Below are 12,517 nucleotides of genomic sequence, written 5' to 3'. Positions count from 1 at the left end.
TTTGGCCAATGTACTTGGCAGAGGGGCATTGCTGGCACATGATGGCATATATCACATTAGTAGATGTGCAGGTGAAAGTTTATGCCCAAATAAATCTGTTAGTCTTTAAGGTGCCACCGGACTCCTTGTTGTTTTTGTGGATACAGACTAACACGGCTGCCCCTCTGATATATATATCACTTATTGATCTTGCAGAGATCCTGTTCAGCTTAAGCCATTAATTTGTGGGATACATTGAGATTCTTGGATGGAAAGCACTGTTAATATGTAGTGAAGCGTCATGTCATTGCATAACACACATCTCCCAATAGCTTTCCCAGTAACTCATGTCCTCACTGGTGTAGTTTGTGGAAATCCAGAAAACTATACGACGATGGGAAAAAGCTCATTCATGTTGCCCAAGTATTCTCACCTGCCAGTCTTCCTGGGTAGCTCCCTCCATCATCAGTAAAGTTCCATGAGGCAATGGGATCCGCACTCGTTCCACATACGTATAGTCCCCATTCTCTTCCTAGAAAGAAGAAATAAAAATACAGAAGTGTGTGCAGAAGACGGAAACACTGCATTAGGGGACTCCACATCAGAGCTTAAAACAAGAAAGGGGTTCCTCAACAAATTACCAATTAAGACTTGGTTCTGATATTGTTCTCATTGTATAATGAAGAGCAGGGTATACCACTCCCTTTGTTACTGCCAGGCAGCAGCTATATTTCACCAAGGTTCATAAATTTTAAGGCCAGAAGGAAAAAATGGTTACTCACCCTTTTTGTAACTGTTGTTCTTCAAGATGTGTTGCTCATATCTATTCCAGTTAGGTGTGCGCGCGCACCATGTGCATGGCTGTCGGAAACCTTTCCCTAGTAGCTACCCGTCAGGCTGGCTGTGGAGCCCCCTAGAGTGGCGCCGATATGGTGCTCTATATACAACCCTGCCAGCCCAACCCCCCTTCAGTTCCTTCTTGCCGGCAACTCCAACAGAGGAGAAGGCGGGAGGGAATGGACTAGACATAGGCAACACATCTCGAAGAACAACAGTTACAGAAAGGGTGAGTAACCATTTTTTCTTCTTCGAGTGCTTGCAGTTAGGTGACTTCCAAGCCTTACCTCGGAGGTGGGGTCGGAGTCAAGGCATTGCAGACTGAAGTATCGCTCTGCCGAAGGCCGCATCATCCCGAGATTGGTGGACAATGGCATAGTGCAATGTGAAAGTATGCACTGAAGACTATGTGGCAGCCCTGCAGATTTCCTGAAGAGGTACGTGGGCCAGGAAGGCTGTTGACAAGGCCTGTGCCCTTGTGGAGTGAGCCGTGACGGCAGGCGAAAGAACCTTCACCAAGTTATAACAAGCACGGATACACACCGTAATCCAGGAGGAGATCCGGTGGGAAGAGACTGGCAAACCTCTCATCCGCTCTGCCAAGGCAACATACAACGAGGTTGTCTTGCGGAACGGCTTCATGCAGTCAATATAGAAAGCGTGCGTCCTCCTGATGTCCAGCGAATGCAGCTGCTGTTCACGGGGCTGGCATGCGGTTTTGGGTAGAAAATTGGCAGAAAAATGTCCTAGCTAATATAGAAGTGGGACACCATTTTAGGAAGGAAGGCCGAGTGAGGCCTAAGTTGCACCTTGTCTTTATGAAAGATAGCGTGCAGAAGCTCAGATGTGAGGGCCCACAGTTCAGACACACGTTGTGCCGAGGTGATAGCCACTAGAAAAGCAACCTTCCAAGAGAGGTAGAGGAGCGAACAGGAAGCCAGAGGCTCAAAGAGAGGACCCATGAGACGGGAAAGGACTAGGTTGAGGTCCCAGGCCACAACAGGGGGCTTCATCGGGGGATTAATCTTCTCCAAGCCTTTTAGGAAAAAGTCCCACGATGGGGTGCGCAAACACCAAGCTCCCAGGTGTTTACCCGAGATGGCCGCGAGGTGGACCTTGAGAGAACCGAATGCCAGACGCTGGTCCTTCAAGTACAGGAGATAATCCAGAATACAAGGGATTGAAGCCTGGAGTGGGAGCACCTGCCTTTGAGCACACCAGATAGAGAACCTTTTCCATTTTGCTCTGTATGTGGCCCTGGTAGATGGCTTGCGGCTCTCCAGAAGCACCTGCCTCACCAGGTCCGAACAGATGAGCTCTGCCTGGTTCAACCACGGATCCCCCAGGCCATGAGGTGGAGCGACTGAAGGTCTGGGTGAAAGAGACGACCGTGATTCTGCAAGATGAAGTCGGGAGTGAGAGGTAGACATACCGGTGACTGGACCGACAGGCCCATGAGGGTGGGGTACCAGCACTGGTGAGGCCAAGCTGGGCCACCAGTATGACATCCGCTTTGTCCCTGTGGACCTTGAAAAGCACTTTGTGGAGGAGTGGAAATGGCGGGAAGGCATACAGCAGTTGACTGGACCATGGAATCATGAATGCATCTGCGATCGAGCCTGGGCTGTGGCTCCTGAAGGAGCAGAAGATTGGACACTTTCTGTTGGCCTGCGTGGCAAACAGGTCGATTCGGGGAAACCCCCAGCTGCGGAAGATGGAGTGGATGATGTCCGGATGAATCGACCACTCGTGCATGAGGAACTGTCTGCTCAAGCTGTCCGCCAGCATGTTCTGGCAGGTATGAGGCCTGGAGAAGGATGGAGTAGGCTAGACAGAATTCCCACAGTAGGAGGGCTACCTGACAGAGCAGAGACATAAAACATGGCCGTGGTATTGTCTGTCAGTACTGCTACACAGTGGCCCTGCAAGCAAGACAGCAATGCTTGGCATATAAGGCGGATCACCCTGAGTGCCTCTGACCATTTGCAACTGCGATTCCACCTGCTGGCGAGAGCGGCCTCGAAGAACCCAGTCGTCCAGGTAAGGATAGACATGCACATGATAGCAGCGAAGAAAGGTTGCCACGACCGCCATGCATTTGGTGAAGACGCGAGGAGCTGTGCACAGTCCGAACGGGAGGGCCGTGAACTGATAATGCACCTTGTTCACCACAAAGCAGAGGAACTGGTCTGTGAGACTGGGTTACAGATATGTGGAAATAGGCATCCTTCATATCGAGGGCGGCATACCAGTCTCCCGGATCCAAGTAAGGGATGATTGTGCTCAGGGAGACCATGCAGAACTTCAAGCTGACGATGAACTTGTTGAATTCCCTCAGGTCCAGAATGGGCCTTAGGTCCCCCTTTGCCTTGGGGACGAGGAAGTGACAGGAGTAGAAACACTTGCCTTTGAGCTCCTGGGGAACCTCCTCCACTGCTCCTAGAGCGAGGCGTCTGAACCTCCTGGATGAGAAGTTGCTCATGAGAGGGGTCCCTGAAGAGGGACGGGCAAGTGGGATGGGAGGGTGGGAAGGAGCAGAAATGGATAGAATATCCTGCCTCTACCGTGCGAAGCACCCACTGATCAGACGTAATAAGGGACCATGCACAGTAGAAGCGGGATAGATGGTTCAAGAAGGGAGGATAACTGGCCTGATTGTGGACTGGTAATCTGTCCTTGTGTGCACCTAAAAAAGTGCTTAGGGCCCGGAGGGGACTTGGACTGTCCCTGGCCCTGCACAGGAGGAGGGCGCGATGGCCTACGCCGACTATATCTGTTTCTCCTGCGGGAGAAGTCCTGTCTGAGCCTAGTGGGAAAAGACCGCTGCTGGGTGGTCTAAGGTTTGAAAGGCTTCCTTTGGGTCACCGGAGTATGCGTGCCGAGGGACTTACTCATGTTGCGGGGTCCAGAATTGCCATTGGGGCTGCCAGTGGGGTGCTGAAGCCTCCTAAGACTTCCCAGCCCTGATTTGGGCGCTTCCGATGCCCGATCTGAAGGAGGGTGACCTTGAGCAGGACGGCCAAGGGGGAGCGGTGCGAGACTGCATCAGGGAGGCCTCCTCCTCCTCCAACAGATGGGAGAGGTGCTGTGAAGGATAGCAAGGTTCAGACGGTGACCGGTGGAGTGATGCAAGCCGGAGCCGCCGTTGGGAAAGACAGCGAGATGTGGAACAGTGCCAGGAGGTTGAGCGGTGCTGCGATGTGGAGCTTTGCCTTGGTGTGGAGCAGTGCCGTGATGGGGACCGGTGCTGAGGCGGGGACCGGTGCTGTGAGGTGGAATGGTGCCAGGATGGGGTGTGGTGTCGCAACGTAGAGTGGTATCGCTGTATAGAGTGGTGCCGGTCCATCGAGCAATGATTGGAAAATGCAGTCTGAGGTCGATGCTGCCAGCGGTGCTGTGAGGTCACAGAGTAGGACCTGGACCTCGAGCGGGACCACGACCTATAAGCCAATGACCACCTCAAGCGGGGTCGAGACTGCGAGATCAGTGCCGCGAGTCAGACCAGTGCGGGGCATAAGTGTGATGCCAGGACTCAGAGTGATGCAGAGATCCTGGTTGGGGGCGGGGGGCGTGGCAGACAGCCCAAACATAGCCAGTCTGCCTTTGGATGGTACCGGACCTCAAAATAGTGGAGGTCTCGAGACTGGAGACTTGGGCACCATCATCTCAATGAGACCCCTAGTAGCCTCAAAAGTGTCTGGCGTAGAAGGCAACATGACCTCCCCTACCTGCAGCCGTGGGGAGTCCAGGAGCATGGGGCTTCCTGGGGAAGACGGGGGCCCACGAGGGTTGAGCTTGACCCGAGGGTCTGTCGGCCGTAGGCCCATACTCCACATTGTCCCCTGCTGGGGGTGCAGTGTCCGTGACAGGCCATTGGGGAGACTTGACCTTAGCCTGTTTTTTGTGGGCAGCTGGTGAGTGGGAGTGGTGCTGAGGGGACAGCTTCTGGGGCCCGGAAGACCACTGGCCCCTGGGTAAGTGTGCTGAGTCCTTTTTCCGTGCCACAGACGGCACCGCCAAAGGAGTGCTCCGCACCAAGGCGCTTGGAGCTGGGTCCTGCTGCAGACAGAGGGCAGACTCCACGAGAAGTTGTTTCCATCGAATATTCCTCTTTTCTGGTGCGAGGCTTGAAGGCCCTGCAGATCTTGCACTTGTCCGACTGATGGGCTTCTCCCAGGCAGGAGTCATGAGGGTCGCCCGTGGGCATAGACTTGGTGCAGGAGCTACTGGGTTTGAAGCCTTGGGAAGGCATGCCCTGGAGCCCCGCAGGGCACTCGTTGGAAGGGAAATCCTCCCAACCGCTAAAGACTACAATTAACAACTAAGAGAACTATTAACTAACAATGGGTAACTATATACAAAGATAAGCAGAAAAGGTAGGATTAGTGGAACACTTGCGAGCAAGAGACCACTGTTCCAACAACAATCACTGGCGGTAAGAAGGAACTGAAGGGGGGTCAGGCCGGCAGGGTCGTATATAGAGCGCCATACCGGCGCCACTCCAGGGGGCTCTACAGCCAGTCCGACAGGTAGCTGCTAGGGAAAAGCTTCCGACAGCGATGCGTGCGGCGCGCGCACACACACCTAACTGGAACCGATATGAGCAAGCACTCGAAGAGAAACTATTATGATTAGTTAGTCTGACCTCATCCATAACACCTAGAATTTCACCAAGTGATTCCTGCATCAAGCTCATCACTTCCAGCTGAGCTAGACTACAGCATATATTTTAGATAGCCATTCGGCCTTGCTTTAAAGGCTTCTAAACCACATCCCTAGAGTAAGTTGTTCCAATGGTTAATTAGCCCCTCTAAAAAAAAAAAAAAAAAATCATGCCTTATTTCTAATCTGAATTTGTCTAGCTTCAGCTTCCATCCATTATATATTTTATTCCGCTTTTGTCCATCTGTTAGATTAAGGAGCTCTCTACTATGCAAAATCTCCCCATGTAGGTACTTGTAGACCATGATCATGTCGCCTCTTAAATGTCATTTTGTTAAGATAAATAGATTAAGTTTCTTTATTCAATTTGTGAGGCAGGTTTCCAGATCTCTCATCATGCTTGTAACTCTTTTCACAATCCTTTTCAATTTATCAACATTCTTTTAAAAGAGTCGTCATCAGAATTGGACACACTATTCTAGCACTGGTCTCACAAATGCCATATACAATACTAACAACACCTTTCTACTTCTACTTATTCATCCCCTGCCTGTACATCCAAAGATTCCATTTGCTTTCTTTGTCACGACATTGCACTGCTAATTCATATTCATTTGGTTACCCACTATGAGTCAGAAAGTCCTGTCTGAGTTGTTGCTTTCCAAAATACAGTCCTACATCTTATAAGTGACCTACATTCTTGGTTCCTCAATGCAGGACCTGTGTTCATCTGTATTAAGAAGCATATGTGACCCGGTGCACCTGGGGTAGCCCTCACTAGAAATGCCAAGGTCAGGGCAGACTGCAAAAACGTGTGCAGATACTCCCAAGACTGGTGGGTAACAATGAAGTTACACTCCCCAACCAGTCACAAACTGTGCTTCTGATCCACACTGGTAATCAAGCAGCAAATAAATAAATAAATAAAATAAATTACACAGCCCCCTTCTTGCATTCCAGTTCTCCGGCTCCCAGTCAGCACATAGGTCCAGTACAGTGAGAAGTTACCATACAAAATGTTCTTCTGACCCCAAAGGACCAGCCACATTGCCAGGTCAGTATTAGGTTGGATCTTACGCAAAAATATCACGTTGCCAGCCAATCCTTCAGTGTCTAAAACTAAAGTTTATAATAAACTTTATAAACTTTAGTTTATAATAAACTAAAAGGAAAGAACAAGAAGAGACATGTTAAATGGTAAAACAGACACAAACATACAAAAGATTCAAAGTCCATGTATCAGTTTCTTAGCAGTACTCGTCAGTTTGCTGGCTTGAAAGTCCCTCTAGAACACATTCATAAATTAGATGGGTCATTCAGTCCTTTGTTCAGAGATTCGGTTTGTAGCAAAGTTACTCCAGAGGTAAGAAGCAGGACTGAAGACAAAATGGAAATGATGCAGCTGCCCTTTATATTCCTCTTTCCATGTGGCTTGTACTTCCTGTGTTCCAAACACAAGCTTCACAGCACATGGGCATGGAAAAGCCTTACGGCACATCTTCACCAGCAACGTTTAAGCGCTGCCGTCTAAAAAACCACCTCCATGAGGGGCATGGCTGCCAGCGCTGTAGCACTGTCTACAGTATGCTGAAACTTGCAGTGTTCAGGATGTTTTTTTCCCACACCTCTGAGTGAGAAAGTTGCAGCGCTGTAAAGCATCGACAAGCCCCTGGCCCCATCTACACTGGCAAGTTTCTGCTCTGTAACTCCCAAGGTGTACACACTGCCAAGCCACTTTGTGAGCAGAAATTGCGCAGTTGTGGCGCTCTAAAAAAACCACCCCGACGAGAGGCGTAGAGCTTTCTGCACCGGGGCTCCAGCGCTGCGATTGGCTTCGGGGAGGTGTCCCACAATGCCTGTTCTCACCTCTCTGGTCATCAGTTTGAACTCTACTGCCCTGCCCTCAGGTGACCAATCATCATCCCCACCCCGTACATTCCTTTGCAAATTTGAAAGTCTCCTTCCTGTTTGCTTGGTGATGCGTTCAGTGGTCTAAGCACATCTTTCCAGGTGGACCTCATCACCATTTGGGGAGAAGAGGCTGTGCAGTCCCAGCTGCACTCCAGCCGTCGGAATTATGATACCTAAGGACAGATTTCATGATGCATGATAGAAAGGGGCCACGAGTGAGACATACTGCAGTGTGCGGTAAAAGTGAAGGAGCTGCAGAACACTGACCACAAGGCATGGGAGGCAAACTGCTGCTCCGGTGCTGTCCCCACAAGTTGCCGGTTCTACAAAGAGCTGGACGCAATACTCAATGGTGACCCCACCTCCACTGCGAAGGCCCCTATGGATACTTTGTTGGCTCATGTGTCAGTCAAGAGTGGACTGAACCAGAGGGAGGAAATCTTGGACGAAGAGGGGGAGGGGGACCCAGAGGCAGAGAATGACTTGGAGGCCAGAGATGCCTGCAGTCAGGAGCTCTTTTCCATCCTGGAGGAGCCTCGCCAGTCACAGCAGTCAGACCTTTACAAAGCGCAAACAGGAGAGGAGGCCCCTGGTAAGTGGATCTGATTTTGGGAATTGCTGAAGCAAGTTGTTGGGGACAGGAGGGTTGGAGAAAGCAGGCTCGTCTCCCACCGCACGCCTAATCTGAGCGGTGGAACAGGCTGTTGATAGACTTCCTCACTTCATGGGAATCTCCCTCAGAGATCTCCAGGAAACTCTCCTGGAGTTACTGGGCAATCCACTCCCGCAAGTTCCTTGGCACAGCTACTTTGTTTCTTGCCCCATTAATGGTAACTTTCCCATGCCACTTTGTCGTCACAGGGTTTGTGTGTGGACCATTGCTGCACACAGGTGATCCGCATAGGGGCCAGGGCTGAAGCCGCAGTCTTGGAGAAGACCCTCCCTTGATTCCCTGGCCACCCCCAGCAAGATATCTTCCATTATGATCATCTCCTGTGGAAAGTGTGGGGACAGGAATGATTATCAGACCCCCCCCCATACAGCACTGGCTCTACCTAAGAGCCATGTGCCCAGTGTACAGTAGTGAAGAGTGATTTACCCTGCCTCTGTGGCTGTTCACCATTTTGGGGGTCTTGTGGCTCATGTGTGCTTGCCTGGGGTCAGCCAGTTAGTGACAGGTGAGAGACTATTGGCTGTGTTTTAAAGCACTGAATCAGTGTTACCTGTGTTGCAAATAATACCGCTTCTGTAAAATGTTACATTTAAACTTCACAGAGATGACCTTGGGAGCCTTGCCTCCCTCTTTGTTATCAGTGGCAGAAGGCTGCGCAGAATTAGAAAGTGACCAAGGAGAACTTTCTCCATGAGGTTATGATGCACTCTGCCACTGAGAAAGAGGAACTGAAGGAGTGGTGGGACAGCAAGAAGAAGGACCGAAAGGAGAACGCGGCGCACCAGAAAGAAGCCATGGAGCGGCTCTTAAACATTATGAAGCACCAAGTCTGCACGCTCCAGGCGATACTAGCTCTTCAAACCGAGCAGCTCCAGCACCTGCCCTCCCTCATGTGCACCAAATCACCTCCTAGCATTACAAGTATTGCAATCCCGAGATTAGCAACAAATATTAGTGGCTTTCAGCTTCAAATTGCTGCCTCAAGGCATTCCTGATCCTTATGGCCCCACGCTGTGCCCCTCTAAGAGCCCTAGTCTCTGGCTGTTCAAACTCTGAGCCGCTGTGGGCCAGCCCTGAGAGAAGCTTTCACCCTTCCCCTCACAAATATTATGGAGCGTATAGCACGCAGCTAAAAACATAGGAATATTGTCATCGGCCATGTCCAGCTTCCCACACAGGCATTACCAGCGGGCTTTTAAACGGCCAAATGTGCACTCCATAGTAATTCTGCACTTGCTCAGCCTGTTGTTGAACTGCTCCTTGCTGCTGTCAAGTTGCCCTGTGTATGGCTTCATAAGCCACGGCATTAAGGGGTAGGTGGTGTCTCTCAGGATCACAATGGGCATTTCGACTTCCCCTCCAGTGATCTTCTGGCCCAGGAAGAAAGTCCCTGCTTGCAGCTTCTTGAACAGGCCAGTGTTCCAAAATGTGTGCGCATCATGCACCTTTCCAGACCAGCCTACATTAATGTCTGTGAAATGTCCACGGTGATCCACAAGTGCCTGGAGAACCATTGAGAAATACCCCTTGTGGTTAATGTACTCCGTGGCTAGGTGGTCTGGTGCCAGAATTGGAATCTGCGTGCCATTTATCATCCCTCCGCAGTTAGGGAAATCCATTTGTGCAAAGCCATCCACAATGTCACACACTTTGCCCAGAGTCAGTCTTTTGGAGTAGGATGCAATGAATGGCCCTGCACGCTTCAATCAACGCGACTCTTACGGTCGACTTTCCCACTCCGAACTGGTGAGCGACCGATCAGTAGCAGTCTGGAGTAGCCAGCTTCCACAGTGCAATCACCACGCGCTTCTCCAGCGACAGGACAGCTCTCATTCTCGTGTCCTTGGGCTGCAGGGCTGGGGTGAGCTCATCACACAGTCCCATGAACGTGGCTTTCCTCATGGGAAAGTTCTGCAGCCTCTGCTTGTTGTCCCAGACGTGCATCACGATGGGATCCCACCACTCGGTGCTTGTGTCCCGAGCCCAAAAGCGGCGTTCCACTGTGGTCAGCACCTCCGTGAATGCCACAAGCAACCTCATGTCGTAGCTACTACACGTGGCGAGATCAATGTCTCACTCCTCTTGCCTTTGTCGTTTAAGGAATACCTCCACTACCACTTGTGACGTGTTGGTCAGAGCAAGCAGCATACTGGTCAGCAGTTCGGGATCTATTCCTGCAGCCCAAAAGAGGCAAGGCGCACAGCGCACAAACCGTTGAAAGATAGTGCCAAATGTGGATGGAAGCACAGGGATTGCTGGCATGCGATACAATGCATCACTGGGCATTGGGACGGGACCCAGGATGCCCCGTGACCCCCTCTGCCTTCCCACAAGTCTTAGGGACAAAAGAGAAAGAGGTGCTCTGTGGGATAGTTGCCTCTGAACAGTGCTGCAAGTGCCGCAGTTGCGAACACACTATTGCGCAGGGAGCTGTCAGTGTGAACACACAACAGCGGTTTTCCTTTTGTGCTCTTTGACTGGCACTGTAATTTTGCTAGTGTAGACGTGCCCTTTGAGTCCTCTGTCCATAGGCATGTCCCTGTATGGCTTGGGGAGTCATAAGGTGTATCCCTGGCCTTCTCTCAATGGGTCAGTTGTGTAGCTGACGTCATTTGATGGGCCATCAAGCAGGTTAGGCAGTGCTGCTGCCTGGGGGTGTCACCCAGATGCACAACAAGTTTGAAATACAGATATATCATACATATCTATAACTCACAATACAAAGGTGATACCAGCATATAAACAAGATCATCATACTTGGCAAATTATAAAGTTTTCACAGATACCTCACATAGCATATCTGGCATGACTCATTGCAATTTTACGATATTGGTAACCATAATATCATAAAGTGTCTCCCATACTCCATACAGCGTGTTGTTCAGGTGTGCCCAGTTTATCATTCTATTCATTCATATTGCTCTATAGAACTGACCTGTCATTATTTACCATTCCATCAGCAATGATTTTGTTTTCTTCAAGATCATGGATAAAAAGCGTTGACTACTATTTAACCAAAACCAGATCCCTGCACTAGAAGCACCCACTGAATGATGATTCCCCATTTACAATTAGTTTTTGAGATCTGTCAGCCAGTTTTTAATCTATTTAATAGGTGCTACGTTGATTTTGTATAGTGCTAATTTTTAAAATCAGAATGTCGTGAAGTACTATTCAAATGTCTATTATGCCAACGGTTATCTTTGTTAACCAAACTTGTAATATCATCAAAAAAATGTTATCAAGATTGTTTGCCAAGACCTATATTCCATGAAACCACATGGATAGGTATTAATTATGCTGTCATATTTTAATTCTTTATTGACTGTACCCCATATTAGCCTTTGCGTGATTTTACCTGGAATCCACATGAGGCTAAGTGACCTGGAGTTACCTCGGTCATCCTGTTTACCATTTTAAAATATTGAGACACTAACTTTTTTTCCCAGTCCTTTTGGACTTCCCTCAGTATACCAGAAGTTTTGTAAAATATCAACATCAACAGCTCAGAGAGCTCCTCATCAATTCTTTTGAAATTCTTGGGTACAAATTATCTGGTCTTTCAGATCTGAAAATGTTTAGCTTTAGCAGTCTGTGTAACATTCTCCGTACTTACTGTTAGAATAGAAACTGTGTAATCATCACTGCCAACTCTGACATCATCCAGCTTCTTTGCAAATCCAGAACTGAAATATTTATTGAACTCTTCTGCCTTGTCTGCACCACTACTGACAACTTTACCATCCCTGTCTAATAAAGGTGTAAAGCTTTTCTAAAATGAAATATTCAGGGAGGGTTAAGGTAGAAATTCAGCTATAGAATGTCTGCTTTAAACCGAAAAATTACTATTAAAAGGACAGACTCAAGGTGTTTTTATTTTTTGTTTATAACAAATGTTGGGAAGCATGGAACTGAAATCTGTCTGTCATTTAAAAAAAAGTGCTGCACTGAAAAGACACGTGCTAGTTTGTCATTGCAGGTTCAGTCCCAAGGACTAGGCTGCACAAAACATGGCTTTGTTATTGCAGCTTCCCCGCACTGTGCACATAATGAATTGCTAATTTTAGGGTCTTCCCAACAGTTGGCTTGTAAGGTCACTTCTGAGGACTGAGCTACTGAGTTTTTTAACTATAGGAATTGGGTGTAGAAGACAGCAAGGGAGAGAACACTGCATCAATTATTTGTTCATGAAATACATATACTGTGACTGTAAACAGATAAGGAAAAAATGTAGGTCATGTTTTAAGCTTCTAAACTCTGCCAGTGCCCCTGTAGACCAGTGGTTTTCAAACTGCGGGTCGCGACCCAGTAGTGGGTCACGGAATGCACAACACTGGGTCGTGGCGGCTTTGGTCAGTCGGCTAGTCCCTACCTGTTCTAACACTGCGCTGCGCCCCGGAAGCGGCCAGCAGTAGGTCTGGCTCCTAGGCGGGGAGGGGCCACAGGGCTCCGCAT

The 12,517-nt window shown here is 49.2% G+C and overlaps 1 protein-coding gene across 5 annotated transcripts in view; it reads right to left on the bottom strand.

Annotated features, from left to right (window-relative positions):
* ALKBH3 (alkB homolog 3, alpha-ketoglutarate dependent dioxygenase) overlaps nucleotides 1-12,517 on the bottom strand; it is a 58,192-nt gene that overhangs the window by 1,280 nt on the left and 44,395 nt on the right. For all 5 annotated transcript variants that reach the window (XM_074957003.1, XM_074957001.1, XM_074957004.1 and 2 more), the window contains one exon: nucleotides 413-511. In XM_074957003.1, the coding sequence (XP_074813104.1) occupies nucleotides 413-511 (99 nt within the window). The remainder of the gene's footprint in view (nucleotides 1-412; nucleotides 512-12,517) is intronic.

This window comes from Natator depressus, chromosome 6, assembly GCF_965152275.1.
Source record: "Natator depressus isolate rNatDep1 chromosome 6, rNatDep2.hap1, whole genome shotgun sequence".
Taxonomy (NCBI): Eukaryota; Metazoa; Chordata; order Testudines; family Cheloniidae; genus Natator; species Natator depressus.
The sequence above is the reverse complement of the archived record's forward strand: the minus strand, read 5'-3'. Positions and strand labels throughout refer to the sequence as shown.